General features: G+C 47.5%; 1 protein-coding gene across 2 annotated transcripts in view; it reads left to right on the top strand.

Moving 5' to 3' along the window:
* The window catches only part of TANGO2 (transport and golgi organization 2 homolog), a 545308-nt gene that overhangs the window by 297665 nt on the left and 230740 nt on the right, over nucleotides 1–16903 (top strand). For both annotated transcript variants that reach the window (XM_085635540.1, XM_085635541.1), the window contains one exon: nucleotides 10142–10261. In XM_085635540.1, the coding sequence (XP_085491666.1) occupies nucleotides 10142–10261 (120 nt within the window). The remainder of the gene's footprint in view (nucleotides 1–10141; nucleotides 10262–16903) is intronic.

Genomic DNA, 16903 nt, shown 5'->3' on the forward strand with positions numbered 1-16903 from the left:
AGAAAGCACGTCAACAAATCTGTTTCTGCTTTCCTCCGTGACTATGGTATGGGTTCCATTTACCACAACAACTTGCGTTACGACATGCAAGACATTTATAGAGGAGATGGTGTACACTTCACTGATGAAGGGAACAGAGTCTTTCTCTTGAACCTTAGACTCTGCATCGGTACTTACCACTAAAAAAACACTTAATAAACACAACGGCTCTTTTTAGAGCCCCCTAATGTCTAAACTCTTAAATCTGCATTTCATTTCTTTTTTTATTTTTTTTTTTCTACCGTACGCGTACGGTGAGCTTACCGTACGCGTACCCCGCGATTTTTTAGAAAATTAATAAATGTTTTTTTTGTACTTTTCTGTCCTTCTTTGACCCCCTTTCAAATGTTAGGGGGTCTGTAACTCTCTTCCTTGCCCCCTTTTCAAGTTATCTCCCTTTTTTTTTCTGACTGAAACACACGAAATGGCGGCCGCCGCTTCCTGGTTTCGACCGATTCGAATGTTTACTAAGATCTAAGAGCCAATCAGAATCGCGCTCGCGCACGTCACCGTACGCGTACGGTAAGCGCACCGTAAGCGCACCGTAAGCTGGCTCAGATATATATATTGATTTAAAGGCTATTTTCTCAGAATCTACTGAACAGATTTACACCAAACCTACAAAAGGCACTTCCTTGACCTGAGGACTACCTCTCTGCCAAATTTCAAGTAATTCTGTTCAGCCGTTCAGCCGTTCGGGCTGTAGCTGTGTCTAAAGGTCCTATGGAAAAATGCTTGGGAAAAACGCGTTTTGGGACCCCCCTTTTATCTCAGCCCCCGCTTGACGAATCCCCCCGAGACTTTCAGGGTAGGAGCGGAGCGTAGCGCCCCACCTATTTTGAAAAATTCGCGAGGATTCGTCGACCGGCGCCAAAGTTATTCAAAATAGAATGTTGCGGATTTCCTATGGTAAGAGGGTCCTAACTATAACTACCTACTGGCGACCGCCAGTAGGTAATATATATATATATATATATATATATATATATATATCGAGCACGATCCAGCATTAATCCGTTGACCGAAATGAGCAGGAACGGACCACCACACAGCCAAGTCTTTTTTCAAATTCAAGTGCTTTATTCCATACTTTCAGCCAGCATGACGCGTTTCGACCGGGGAACCCGGTCTTGATCACATGACATGCCCCGATCACCTACGTGTTTAAATACAGGTATAGTTGAACATTAGCTCCTCCCACGAGTGAATAGAGACAACAGACTAAAGACTCTAGAAATTTCTTATTTCATGGTCGCTGTTATGTGTACACATTAGATCCAATATATATTTTTTGCAATTTCAGGAATAGATGTGTAAATATAAACAATTATAAATATAAATATAAACATAATAGCTATTAAGTCATAGTGGGCAAGTGCCCATTGTTCAACATTTATATACTTGTTTGTATCAAAAAGGGAACACGAATATTCATATTCATGAACCAAAACAAATATAAATGTAATAACAATTGTGTTATAACGGGCAAGTGCCCAATATTTAACATTTGTATCTTTGTCTATACACAAGAAGGGGAGCATGTATATTTATGTACCAGCATTCACTTTTTGATAATTTTTTTGTATATATATACGTGACATTCCAAAATTATATCTTTGTAAAAGTGCAAGTAGAATAAGTTCTAAGAACTAATGTTCTGTGAAAATAAACTTTCTTTTGGTACTTAAGAGGTATGCTGCATAGATCCGCAAATGAATACTAATTCATTTTGATTTCTGATTTTTTTCTTTCTCTCTTAATTTCTTTCCGATATAAAGTGCTAAGTGCAAAAACAATAATTATCTAAGTGCAACACATTAAGAGTTTCCTCATTGGGGTTTAACATTCAAACTGAGATACCAGTGATTAAATTCATAACAATTTGTTCCAACGAAAATCATGTTTCATGCTCAGTTTCGCTAGTTCTTTTAAAGCTCCTTAACAGTACAGTGCATAACAATGGTAATTAAATAAGGATAAAAAACCGTGTGCAAACAGCAATTAACAAAGCCACCCACCTCATAAATATCAGATAAAAACCAGTAAAAACAAGTAAAACTAGTTAAAATCCAATAAAATGAAGATCGTAGCTCATATAAAAATCATCCTTACACGATTAAAACATCAATCCTAAAAACCATTGTCATAAATAGTTGTTAATAGATTTCTGATTCTTTGATCAAGGGTTTTGCTGCAGGTTTGAAATACAATGTTCAAAGACCAATTTTTACCCTTTCGCGAAGTCCTTAAATAAAATTGTACAAGAGATACTCCATAAAATATCTACAAGAAGTTATGTAGGTCTTCCCCGGTGTTTAAACCGTTTGGCATTTTAGTGTCTAATTGAACTATATATTGGCTTTCTAGTTTGCGTAATTGCTTCTCTCTATTACCACCCCTGATGGATTTCGGTACGGCATCTATGACAAAATATTTAAGGTCATTTAAATTGTTCTGATGCACGCATATAGTTGTGTAGGAATATTTTTATCTTTATGGACCATATGCTGTATGACAATTTTAATGATGACAGCTTTTTCTTTTAACCAACATCTTAATTGCTTCTGCTGAAATTAAGGCATAAAACTACCATGACAACCCCTCCCATTAAACATTGACTCTTGTGTTGCTCTTTTATGTCACAAGGGTGTCACAAAGATCTGCAGGAATACTGCATGCCTGCAAGGCAGTGGATAGATATTTACCTACCCTCAGGTCAGCCACTGTAACCTAAGATTAGGCGGCATATCAAAACTTCTCTGCCATTCCCCGACCACTTTCAAACCACCCTTTTTCAGGAAGCGGGAGAAAAAGCCTCTTTCTAGGTTCTGTCCAGGTTCCATAATATGATGAATTGAATCCTCCCTTACCTTAGCCTATATGTACTGTAGAAACAAACACTGAACTAAGTAGATAAAACTGCAACAGAAATAGTGCAACACTTCTGTTATAAGGTATTGAATAGTACATGGTGTGTGAAACTGTACTATGATGACAGAGAGAGAGGTTCGATGCCATCTTTTGCCACAGAACACAAGCAAGATGAAATATCATTTGTATCCCCTAATGTTGCGAAACCATTTTTGTTGCAGTTTAATTGCTGCCTCCAATCATAGTATCTCATCTGTGTCCATTATTGTCCATTGTTTGTTTCTACAACATGTAAATAAACATCCATTTTGCCTGCTTGTTTTATCACTGATGCACTGATACCATGAACAAGACCGGCATTAGGGTTGAGAAGCATTGGATTGTGTTTTTTGGAACTCATAAAGCATTCCACAGTGGAGTGCCAGCTGCTTTTTCAACGAATGAAGGCAAATATATATATATTTTCAAAGTTGTGGAAAACTCTAGAAAATGCGCCACAGAGAAGCGCTTTGTTCTCTTGTCTGGCCAGTCCCACCAGTATTGCTAGTGCCACTGAATTGTAGAGATCTCAGCACAAACAACGGTTTGGACCGTACTGACGATTCCATGTCTCTCAAACTTGTGCAGATTTTTCATTGGGATATTTAAAAAAACACACACTCTCAGACAGGGCGGAGCATTGATGAGAAGTGGTAAACTGAAGTCACATTGACAATATTATTTTATGGCCAGGCACCAGGATGACACCCTTCCATATTCCAGGAGCTTTGCCCGTTTCAAATATTGTCCTGAACAATGCTGTCAATGTGGTAGTCCACCAGAGTGCCTTTTGAGGGCTGTGTAACATAGGCCATCAAGTCCAAGTGCGCTAGAATATCTTTACAAGACCGCAGGCTACCATATTGCAATCCCTATTGTTGACTTCTTGTGGCAAGAAGGCATTAAGTTGACAAAAAAATCCAGCTTCTGTGCCAGTAGTTATTCCAAAACTATACAAAAAGTACCGGGTGCCCGAAGGCTCTTCTACATGTCTCATTGGCCATCCAAAGCCTGATTCTGTAATAATGCAAGCTGCTCAAAGGCGATCTAAGAGCCCTGCTTCACCATGTACCACTCCACCAGTCAATGAAGGGCGCAGGTTAGACAGTATTGGGAAGAGATTTTTCACGAAGCCAGCAACGGCCATCAGAGCCTTCAATGCCATGGCCATCCTTGGGAGGTACGATAGGCAGATGTGGCCCCCACTGACCCTCAGTAGCCAAGAAGACTTCATCCCCCAACCAGTAGTGACCGAGGAGGTGCATTTGCAGAGTGGTGGAGAAAGGGGGCATGGCCTCTGACGACCTCTCAGCAATCTCACTTTGAGACTTTGTGGAGGCAATAGGAGGGCTTGTTGGCCCGCAAGGACCCGCAGCATTCGAGGGGACTTCATCCCCGACCAGCAGTGTGCCAAGAGGCACGTTTGCAGAGTGGTAGAGAAAGGGGGCATGGCCTTCAAAGATCCCTCAGCAGTGTCATTCTGTGGAACTTAATGGAGGTAACAGGAGGGCTTGTTGGCTCCCAAGGACCCTTTGAAGCCAAGTGGACTTCATCCCCCAGCAAGCAGTGCGCCAGGAGGCGTGTTTGCAGAGTGGTGGAGAAAGGGGGCGTGACCTCCAAAGTCCCCTTAGCAATCCCGCTTTGCGAGACTTACTAGAGGTAACAGGATGGCTTAGCGGCCCCCAAGGACTTTGCAAGAGTGGTGGCGAAAGGGAGTGGGGCCTCCGTCGACTTGCCAGGCCCGCCTTTTAAAAAAAAAACAAATTATGGAAAGGGGCCGCGTGACCCCTCTTTCCTGGGCCAATTCCGGCCCGGAGACCCCATCCCCCAGGGTCAGGCCTTTCTTGAATAGGGGAGGGGGGAACCGTGCGACCTCCTCCTGGGCCGATTTCAGCCTTGGGGACCCAATCCCACTGGGCCTGTCCTCAATAGTGGGTGCCCTGGTCCCACCCAGGGCAGCCACTCCTCCTTAATGGATACCGCAGGGGAGCATAAAGGCCCGCCGCAATCCCTTCTGGTTCCCCGCCTCCTGCGGGCGCCGGAGTTGCTTTTACAGAGAAGGTGCTGCTAACATGCAGCTCTCTCTTTGTAAAAGCAATTGGTGACCGCTTTAAGCAAGTGAGACATTTTCAATGCTCACACTTGCTGAAAGTGGAGCACAGTTTGCTATGGCTTGGCGGGAGCGGTAAAGCTCCCGCCAAGCCATAGCAAACTGCTGTGTCCCGGGGGTGGACACCCCGGGACATAGCAGGTTCTGGCTGTGGAGGTGGTGGTCCCTAGGGCCATGTATGGCTCCAGGAGGAGGGACCATGCTCCTCACCAATCTTTACTTTAATCCCGGGAAGGTGGTGCTCCCTGGGGCTGAGGGGCTGCAACGGACCCCCTCCATTTATACCATTTGAGCCCTGGGGAAGTTAATTGCCCCAGGAAGGTGGTGGTCCCTGGGACTGGGAACACGTGGGCCCTCAACATTTCTAAGATTGATTACCCCGGGAAGTTGCGGTCCCCATGACTGCAGGGGGGACATGTGGGCCCGCCGCATCTCTAAAATTAACTGCCCCCGGGAGGTGGTGGTCCCTGGGGCGTTGGGTGGCACGTGGGCCCCCCTCCTGCCCCCCACCTAATTTAAAAACATTCCCTCCGGGATTTGGCCCACCCGCAGCTTAATAAAAAAGGTTTGCGGTAGCCTACTCATCTCTATTTTTTCTTTCTTCGGTTTGCTGCAGGTCTACCTACAAATTTATGGCAAAATTGATTTAAATAAAATGCTTGTAATCCCTGTCGGGGGGGTCGGGTATGCCTAACCTGCCCCGTTTTCTTTATTTCTTTCTTTTTTTTTTTTTATTTTATATTTTTTGTGGGACTCTGCTTCAAACCGAGTCCCAATATGGCTGCCAACACTTCCTGGTGGAAATGTTGTCAGGCAAACAAATTTCAGTAGGATCCACGAGTCCACTGACTCATGTCCCCAGATAACTAAATTTTTCAAACTTAAATATCTCTTAAACTACTGAACAGATTTACACTAAATCACAAAAAGCACACTTTCTGGAATTTTGTGTAATTTCGTTCAGTGGTTCGGGCTGTAGTTGTGTTCAAAATCCCTATGGGAAAACTAATGGGGAAAATGCGTTTTGGGACCGCCCGCCCTTTTTTTCTCGGCCCCCCACTTAAAGGATCACCCCGAAACTTTCTACACAGCAGGTGAACAACTGAAAAGAGAAAAAGTTGTGAAAAGTTATTGGCAAAACAAAAACCGCTTTTCCTATGGAAACATGATCCTAACTATGGCTACCTACTGGCAGCCGATGGATGGATGTATATATATATGTATATATATCTGGGGTGGGTATCATCTTAGAACCATTTGACTTCATAATGTAAGTGCTCTTGAACCTCCTACTTGGGGATTGACACTTTGTTCAAGCCCTACTCGAGCACACACTCATAATCCAGCAAAGCTTTCATCCGGTTGAGCACACCAGGGGGCCATCAAGGGCAGGTGGTCTCTTCGGCATGCCTCGGTACAGCCGTCAGCCATCAGGGGCAGGTGTTCTCTCTTCAGTGGACCTGATCTCAGCAGTCAGCCATCAGAGGCAGGTGCTCTGTCTTCACCTGGACTCAGTACTGTAGTCAGCCCCCAGGGGCAGGTGTCCTCTCTTCACCAGACCTCTGCACAGCAGTCAGTCCTCAGGGGCATGTGTTCTATCTTCCCCCCTTAACCATTTCTCCAAACCTGATTACAGCTGTGAGCGTCAGGCACAGTGTGTCTCTTCCCTAACAACCATTTCTTCTAACATGATCACAGCAGTCAGTCCTCAGGGACAAGGGTTCCCTCTTCCCCAACAACCATTTCTCCAGATCTGATCACAGCAAGTAGCCCTCAGGGGCTGGCATTCCGTCGTCACCAGACCTCAGCACAGCAGTCTGCCCTCAGGGGCATCTCTTCAGCAGACCTGATCACAGCAGTCAGCCCTCAGGGGCGTGTTCTCTCTTCAGCAGACCCATTCACAGCAGTCGGCCCTCAGGGGCAGGTGTTCTCTCTTTACCAGACCTCAGCACAGCAGTCAGCCCTCAGGGGCATGCGATCTATCTTCCTCAATAACATTTCTAATGACCTGATTACAGGAGTCCGCTGTCGGGAACAGTGTTGTCTCTTCCCCCTGCCCATTTCTACCTACCTGATCCCAGCAGTCCACTATCGGGGACAGTGTTTTGTCTTCCCCAACAACCATTTCTGCTGACCTGATCGCCGCAGTGAGCCCTCAGGGGCTGGTGTTTTTTCTTCACCAGACATGATCACAGCAGTCAGCCCTCAGGGTCAGGTGTTCTCTCTTCACCAAACATGATCACAGCAGTGAGCCCTCAGGGTCATGTGTTCTCTCTTCACCACACATGATCACAGCAGTCAGCCCTCAGGGTCAGGTGTTCTCTCTTCACCAAACATGATCACAGCAGTCAGCCTCAGGGTCAGGTGTTCTCTCTTCACCAAACATGATCACAGCAGTCAGCCTCAGGGTCAGGTGTTCTCTCTTCAGCAGACATGATCACAGCAGTCAGCCTCAGGGTCAGGTGTTCTCTCTTCAGCAGACATGATCACAGCAGTCAGCCTCAGGGTCAGGTGTTCTCTCTTCAGCAGACATGATCACAGCAGTCAGCCTCAGGGTCAGGTGTTCTCTCTTCACCAAACATGATCACAGCAGTCAGCCTCAGGGTCAGGTGTTCTCTCTTCAGCAGACATGATCACAGCAGTCAGCCTCAGGGTCAGGTGTTCTCTCTTCACCAGACATGATCACAGCAGTGAGACCTCAGGGTCAGGTGTTCTCTTTTCACCACACATGATCACAGCAGTGAGCCCTCAGGGTCAGGTGTTCTCTCTTCACCAGACATGATCACAGCAGTCAGCCTCAGGGTCAGGTCTTCTCTCTTCACCAGACATGATCACAGCAGTGAGCCCTCAGGGTCAGGTGTTCTCTTTTCACCACACATGATCACAGCAGTGAGCCCTCAGGGTCAGGTGTTCTCTCTTCACCAGACATGATCACAGCAGTGAGCCCTCAGGGTCAGGTGTTCTCTTTTCACCACACATGATCACAGCAGTGAGCCCTCAGGGTCAGGTGTTCTCTCTTCACCAGACATGATCACAGCAGTCAGCCTCAGGGTCAGGTCTTCTCTCTTCACCAGACATGATCACAGCAGTCAGCCTCAGGGTCAGGTCTTCTCTCTTCACCAGACATGATCACAGCAGTCAGCCTCAGGGTCAGGTGTTCGCTCTTCACCAGACATGATCACAGCAGTTAGCCTCAGGGTCAGGTGTTCTCTCGTCACCACACATGATCACAACAGTCAGCCCTCAGGGTCAGGTGTTCTCTCTTCACCAGACATGATCACAGCAGTCAGCCCTCAGGGTCAGGTGTTCTCTCTTCACCAGACATGATCACAGCAGTGAGCCCTCAGGGTCAGGTCTTCTCTCTTCACCAGACATGATCACAGCAGTGAGCCCTCAGGGTCAGGTGTTCTATCTTCACCACACATGATCACAGCAGTGAGCCCTCAGGGTCAGGTGTTCTCTTTTCACCACACATGATCACAGCAGTGAGCCCTCAGGGTCAGGTGTTCTATCTTCACCACACATGATCACAGCAGTGAGCCCTCAGGGTCAGGTGTTCTCTCTTCACCAGACATGATCACAGCAGTCAGCCTCAGGGTCAGGTCTTCTCTCTTCACCAGACATGATCACAGCAGTCAGCCTCAGGGTCAGGTGTTCTCTCTTCACCAGACATGATCACAGCAGTTAGCCTCAGGGTCAGGTGTTCTCTCGTCACCACACATGATCACAACAGTCAGCCCTCAGGGCCAGGTGTTCTCTCTTCACCAAACATGATCGCAGCAGTCAGCCCTCAGGGTCAGGTGTTCTCTCTTCACCAGACATGATCACAGCAGTCAGCCCTCAGGGTCAGGTCTTCTCTCTTCACCAGACATGATCACAGCAGTGAGCCCTCAGGGTCAGGTCTTCTCTCTTCACCAGACATGATCACAGCAGTCAGCCTCAGGGTCAGGTCTTCTCTCTTCACCAGACATGATCACAGCAGTCAGCCTCAGGGTCAGGTGTTCTCTTTTCACCACACATGATCACAGCAGTCAGCCCTCAGGGTCAGGTGTTCTCTCTTCACCAAACATGATCACAGCAGTGAGCCCTCAGGGTCAGGTGTTCTATCTTCACCACACATGATCACAGCAGTGAGCCCTCAGGGTCAGGTGTTCTCTTTTCACCACACATGATCACAGCAGTGAGCCCTCAGGGTCAGGTGTTCTCTCTTCACCAGACATGATCACAGCAGTCAGCCCTCAGGGTCAGGTGTTCTCTCTTCACCACACATGATCACAGCAGTGAGCCCTCAGGGTCAGGTGTTCTCTCTTCATCAGACATGATCACAGCAGTCAGCCCTCAGGGTCAGGTGTTCTATCTTCACCACACATGATCACAGCAGTGAGCCCTCAGGGTCAGGTGTTCTCTTTTCACCACACATGATCACCGCAGTGAGCCCTCAGGGTCAGGTGTTCTCTCTTCACCACACATGATCACAGCAGTGAGCCCTCAGGGTCAGGTGTTCTCTTTTCACCACACATGATCACCGCAGTGAGCCCTCAGGGTCAGGTGTTCTATCTTCACCACACATGATCACAGCAGTGAGCCCTCAGGGTCAGGTGTTCTCTTTTCACCACACATGATCACCGCAGTGAGCCCTCAGGGTCAGGTGTTCTCTTGTCACCACACATGATCACCGCAGTGAGCCCTCAGGGTCAGGTGTTCTCTCTTCACCACACATGATCACAGCAGCCAGCCTCAGGGTCAGGTGTTCTCTCTTCACCACACATGATCACAGCAGTCAGCCCTCAGGGGGATGTGTTCTGTGTGACTCAACAGGTAAGCCCAAACCTGAACTGTTTGAGTCAAACCTGAAGTGCCTCCATCCTTACTGTAACATCTGTTTTTGGAAGGATGTCTGCAGCTGTTCCTATGAGAAGTTGTGCTTGAAATGTATGTGTATTATCTTCAGCAAGTGGAATGGTCCAGTAGATCACATATGGTATACATTTATTGGGAGCAGACTTTGGAGCGCTGAGTTGACGTGCTTTCTCTTTCTCTTTTTCTCTTTTTATTTCACTTTCTTCTCTCCCTTCGCCTTAGGTCTGGACATGGAATCAGGGAAAGAAGGTGGGACATGGCTTGGAATCACCAAAAGAGGAAAAATGGCAGCTCTGACGAACTATCTCCAGCCGAAGATAGATAAGAACGCGAAAGGCAGAGGTAAGAAACCCTAATAGAGCTGCCAAAGATGTTCAGATGTTGCATAGGGGCAATGAGCCCTGGAAAGACGCCAAGACCCTACTTAGAAACTCAAGAATTGAGTATCTGGCGTTCCAGAGGAGACTGTTCCAGAATCACATTGGTGTATGTTAAAATCGGGGTGCAGCGGGGTACACAGCAGAAGGTTCAGACGGAGACACATTAAAAGCACCGTTCAGTTTGATAAACTTTAAAAGAAGGGATCAGGTAGGCATGAATTAAACACAGGGTTCGGCGAGGTGTACGTGAAACACATGGTTGAGACTAGTTTGCATTAAAAGCAGGGTTCAGACAGGGAGACTTTAAGCACAGGATTCAGCGGGGTATACTGTACGCCGAGTTCACGTAAGTTTACATTAAAAGCATGATTCTGACGGGTATACTTTTAAAATCAGGATTTAGGTGAGTATACATGAGTTGGCAGGGTATACAGTGAAGGCACATTTCACATGGGTGTACACATTAAAAGCAGAGTGAAAATCATTTATAACCGTTCTGATCAAACTGATTTTACCAACTGTAACCAAGAAAACACCTTCAAAGCAGACTCCAGAGGAGTATACATTCAAAAGTACAATTCAGACTGGTTTACAATAAAACCATGGTTCTGGCACATGTAAATTAAAGCAAGGGTTCCAAAAGGTATACGTTAAAACTAGGGTTCAGAAGCTAAAGATAAAATAAAGGGTTCAGAAAGCGATACTTGAAAAGCAGGGTACACCCAGTGTACATTAAAAGTTGGGTTGAGAAGGTATACATCAAAAGCAAGGTTCTGACTGGCATACATTAACATTAAAAACAGGGTTCAGATGATAGAAATTAGATACAGGGTTCCAAGAGGTATACATTGAAAGCGGGGTTCAGATGGAAATACATTAAAATCAGATTTCACATGTGTATACATTAAAAGCAGGATTCAGGCAGCTATGCTTTAAATGCATGATTGAGATGGACATATATTAAAAACAGAGTTCACATAGGTATACATTAAAAGCGGGGTTCAGGCAGCTATGCATTAAATGCAGGGTTGATGTGGACATATATTGAAAGCAGTGTTCAGATAGGTATATATTAAAAGCAGGGTTCAGATAGGTATACATTAAAAGCAGGGTTCAGGCAGATATGCATTAAAATGCAGAGGTGAGAAGTGTATACATGTAAAGCATGGTTCAGGCAGGTATATACATTAATTACAGGATTGAGATGGAAATATATTAAACACCGAATTTAGATAGATGCAGGGTTAAAATGGTTATAAATAAAACAGGGTTCAGATATTTATAAATTAAAAGCAGGAGGCAGACAGTTATACATTAACCGCTGTGTTGATGGGTACTCATTAAAAGCAGTGTTTAGTCATATACATTAAAAGCAGGGTTTAGTCATATACATTAAAAACAGGGTTTAGATATATACTTTAAAAGCAGAGTTCAGGCAGGTATACTTTAAACAGTGTTGAGACTTTTTACCATTAAATGCAGGGTTTAGAGGGGCATATATTAAAAGCAGGGTTCACATGGGTACATAATAAATATTGTGGGGTTTAGACGGGTATATATTAATAGCAGTGTTCAGATACTTAAATAATAAATAATGTGGGGTTTAGCCGGGTATATAATAATAGCAGTGTTCAGATAGTTAGATAATAAATAATGTGGGGTTTAGACAGGTATATATTAATAGCAGGGTTCAGATAGGTAGACAATAAATAATGTAGGGTTTAAATGAGCATACATAGAAAAGAAAGGTTCAGGTAAGTAGTTAATAAATAACGCAGCGTTTAGACGGGTATATATTAAAAACAGGGTTCAGATAAGTCTATAATAAATAACGCAGGATTTAGACGGGCATATATTAGGAGCAGGGTTCAGATGGGTTTATAATGCAGGGTTTTGATGGGCGCATATACTAAAAACAGGGTTCAGGAAGTTAGATAATAAATAACGTGGGTGTAGCCAAGATGGCGTCCGCATCGGATGCTTTCTAAACAAGCCCTGTGCCTGGCCCAACAGCTAACCTGAAATCCGGTGTTATCAGCCTATTCTCACTTGCCCAAACACCCATAGAGCCAGGTCTGGCCGTCGACTGCGGAGATTTGCCTCCTCGGAACACATCGACACGAAGTTGTGGCAGAGTATGGCCTGTGGTGCAATTCTCCGGAGATAACTCACCAGAGCCGGAGTGCGCCTGTGGACTATAGATGGGAGCGGAGCACTGGACCTGCACCGCCTGGTGGGCCTGAAGCATTACTGGGCCTGCGAGACTGGCCCGGCTGGGAGGGGGGCGTGCAGCGCAAACGGAAATACGTCCCTGCTACGGGTGTGGCCCACTCCTATGGACTGCGGCAACTTGACTGCCATTGCTGCAGGATGTTAGATGAGTCCCCTGAAGGGTGCATTAGGGGTGTGGAAGAATGCCGGAGAGTCTGTGCCGAGGGACGAGACAGGCGAAAGACTGAGTCTGACATGGCAGACATCTTGCGTTGCTCCCCGGACTGTGGTTTCGCCGCTGGCAGAGGGCCAGGCCAAGAACCAGAGTAATGGTAACCGATGGGCGACCCGGCAATTTTTGGAGGCGTCGCCTTACCTGTGCCTGCCGACAATTTACCCCGCAATAGACATGTGAGTGGCTGCGCAGCTTTGTTAGTGACCTGTTAGGGACCGATCGGTCTGGGCTACCCTGGGGAGCTGTGACTACGCCTGTTGGGCCCCAGGAGAAGTGGTGAGCTCACTGCCGCCGTACGGCGCTGCAGGACTCCCTGGAGGGAGCAGAGGTGCAGGGGCAGACAATGCAACCTGCACACAGGAACACGGCTCGGAGTGCTGAGATGTCTGATCCCCTCAGCAATTGACATCGAGGAGGTGGGGGCTCTAGAGAGTCCCTGGAGACGCAGAGTAGAGGTCGCTCCTGCTGCTATATGCTTGAGTAGACAAGACCTGCCTTACTGAGGTAAAAGTAGTGGCCCTTGTCTAACCCAGGGATTGTGATCCTAAGTTCATGCAACAAAAGGAGGGGGGCCCCTTGGGTGGTGGCTCATCGCTGTGCCCCCTCTGCACAGACAAAGCACCCCGTCTTGAACAGATAATTACCTGCCATACCCGGCCCATGACCGTGAGGTGCGGTGTTGGCGGGTGCCCTGTGAGGCTCTCTGCGATTCAGGGCCCTGCATCGAACTTATGGCCTGTGGGACTGCTCTGTCATCAGCCTGAGATATTGATGAGACTGGGAAACGCGGCGGAGCACATAACCCACCTCTGGTGCCAGAGTGGGGACCTACTAGGGCCACTTTGGAAGAGTTGTACGCAATTCCCTAAGTGTCTAACCCTGTTTGTAATCCCTTATCCACTGGGGCACTGATGGGGAAAGCAAGACCATAACAAACGGGAGCCTCGCCTGAAGTCCCTGAACACTCCTGTGGAGCCGCGGCAGAAGATGACTACTCCACCCCAGCTGTGGAACCTTTACGGCTCCAGACGAATAACATCCTAGCGGCCACAGCTGATACCTAGGCCACCCTTCAACAAGACATAGGCACAGTGTCAGTGGGCCATGGCGTATTGGGAACGGAACACCACAAGTTGGCGGACCAAGTCAATGGGGTGAAGACCTCCATTACAGAACTTCGACCTGAATGCACGACACATACGATTCAGATGTCTAACCTGAGATACATGCTGCTGCTCCTTGAACGACGTGCAGAAGCTGCTGAGGGCCTCAGTAGACGTAACAACATCAGCGTAGTGAGCCACCCAGAGGGAGTTGAAAAAGGCAATATGCTGGACTACCTGGTCAACTGGCTACGAATAGAGGTAGCCTCGGGCCTCCTTACTCCCTCCTTTGCACTGGAGCAGGCCCATTGGCTACCGGCGTGGCTGCTGGCCCCGGGCAGACTTCCCAGACTGGTGGTAGCTAGGTTGCTCCACTTTCGAGACAAATATTATATTGCAGAAGGTGTTTTTGGAGGACCCCTACACGATGGACAACGGCAGGGTCTCCATATTCTCGGACTTTACAGCAGCAGTACAAGCCTCCTTTATGGAAGTCAAGAGGGCCCTCTGTGAAAATGATATCCAGTACTCCCTGATATTTCCATCCAAACTCTGGATTATTCTCAATGGCTCTACACACTTCTGTGAAGATCCGGAGTCCACCTGGGCGTGGCTGGAGGCCTATAAGGTGGGGACAGCCCTCCCCACAGCACATTCAACACCACCGGTACCCAGGCGGAGGGTACGGAAGCACTCACGCAGGTCTGTAAGTGGTGGCCCCAGGAGTGGCCCATGCCCCTCGCAGACCGAACTGTAACGAGCAGCAGCCCTGCAGGCAGTAGCAGACATTGTGCAGGAACACAAGAAAGCCTCAGGAGCGGAGTGTGCATCAGACCTTAAATCAGTGGTGTCCTACTCGGTGTCCTTGCATGGTGATGAGATGGACCTCCCAGTGATCACACCCCAGACGGCGGATGAACTGGTTTGATATCCTTTGTTATATGTTGTCCTGTTGATGCAGGGAAAGTGGGGTGTTGGGGGTGGAGGGTGGGAGAGGAGGTCTCCTGAACTGAGCCACACATACTTATGTGGTCTATAATCACATTGCACCATGTGTGAATCTGATTGACTGTCAGCGAGAAATGTGTACTGACCAAACTGTGATGAGCCTGTAATGCATGGACTCTACTCGCTCGTCTTTGCCCGCACCTCACGGAGATGCCCTTGTAGGCTGACTGAGGGAAGATATTCATTTAGGAAATGCTTGAAGTATCCAGTTTGGATGGCCAGCCGATCCTGTACTGCCCTGGGGTTCGGGAGTTCATAGTTGGGGGTTGTTTATGCCTTTCTTTTCCCCTTTATTATTCTTTTTGCTTGTGCAGGGGCTGCGCATACAGGAATTGGGACCCAAAGGGACCGTGGAAGGTGTGGCTCTCTGCATCTCCCCATGGCTGAACGCTGACAGACTCTTACATTTATTTCATGGAACATTAGGGTGATTGGATCGGCTGCAAAGAGGCACAGTGTCCATAGATACCTCAGGCGGAGGGGAGTACAGGTGGCCATGCTTCAGAAGATCCACCTGGTCGGGGCTGAAATTGATCAGCTGAAACATAGATGGCGGGGCCAGCTTTATGCCACTCCCTATTCGACTTATGCCAGGGGGGGTTAATATGGATTAGGGCAGGGGTCCCCTTGAGCTCACCTGCCCCATTATAGATAAGGAGGGTAGATATGTTTTTGTAGAAGGTAGATTGTTTGGGAGGGAAATTACACTGGGTAGCAACTATGCTCCGAAAGAAGACCAGATTTCTTTCCTCCACTCACTCTCCACTCACATAGCCGACCTACCAACTGAGATGGGGGCAGGCAAGCTGGCAGAGGGACAACTTGACTGGGTAGGGCACTGGGGGATGGTGTATGTTTGTAGGACCTAGAATGGAGAGGAGCCTGACTTCTCATACTTCTCCCATATCCATAACCTACACACCCGGATAGATCGATTTGTATGTTCTCAGAGACTTACCCAACATATCGTGCACTCTGAATATCTGGAACTGGCTTTGTCGGACCACAGCCCCGTTCTACTGGGATTTCAGTCAGTGGGGGAGCGTCCACCTGTCCCCACGTGGCGGCCAGTCCAGCCTCTCTGGAAGACACATGCTACAGTGATCGGACTGCTTCACTCAGAATCAGGGCTCTGCATCCTCAAGTATAGTGGAGTGGGAGGCTTTTAAAGTTGTGGTATGGGGTCATTGTATCAGGCAGTCAGTCGGTAGCCACAGGGAGTTGAGTAGGGAACTCCAGACACTAGAGGATAAACTGCATACCTTGGACAACGTCCTTGGTGCCCAGCCAGAGATACTGGATGAGATTCAGGAGACAAGGGAACGGTTTAATATCACTGAAAAGGGTGCGTCGTCATGATTACAAAAAATACATTAACAGGGTGCACAATGAGGAAGGGAAGGCTGGCCGACTGTTAGCATGGCTGATTATACCAGACTGTCGGGGGCATTACACACATCCAACAGAGGGATGGTCGGTCTCTACACTTGCCCACAGCAATCAATAAAGAGTTCTTCAATTATTGAGAAGGCTTGTATGCTACCCATGTGCCCCTCACGGCAGAGGCTTGGTTGGCCTTTTTAGTGGCTATACCACTGAATACATTTTGTGGAGAACACTGCAAAGACCTGGGGGGACCTGTAACAATACAGGCGATCCAGGTAACTACTAAGGAAATAGCAAGGGGCAAAACACCAGGCTCCGACGGCCTCCCAACTGAGTTTTATCTGGGGACCTTAGCCCTATGGTTGGAAAAGCTGTTTGCGGACTCGTGGTGGTTCGGTACACTCCTGGAGTCCACCAATGACGCAGTGGTTATTCCCCTTCCCAAAACTAAGACACAGGGAGCCCAGGTCACCGAATTCCGCCCCCTCTCTATGTTGAGCATAGACTTTAAGATCCTTAGTAAGGTTTTGGCCCTCCAATTGCCCCAGCATATATGGGTTCCGATTCATGAAGACCAAAGCAGTTTTATCCCCACCCGCAGCACCTCTCAGCACCTTAGGCGGCTTTATCATGTGATGCATCATCCTGAGGCCCTTGCAGA

This window comes from Triturus cristatus, chromosome 11 (genome assembly GCF_964204655.1).
Source record: "Triturus cristatus chromosome 11, aTriCri1.1, whole genome shotgun sequence".
Taxonomy (NCBI): domain Eukaryota; kingdom Metazoa; phylum Chordata; class Amphibia; order Caudata; family Salamandridae; genus Triturus; species Triturus cristatus.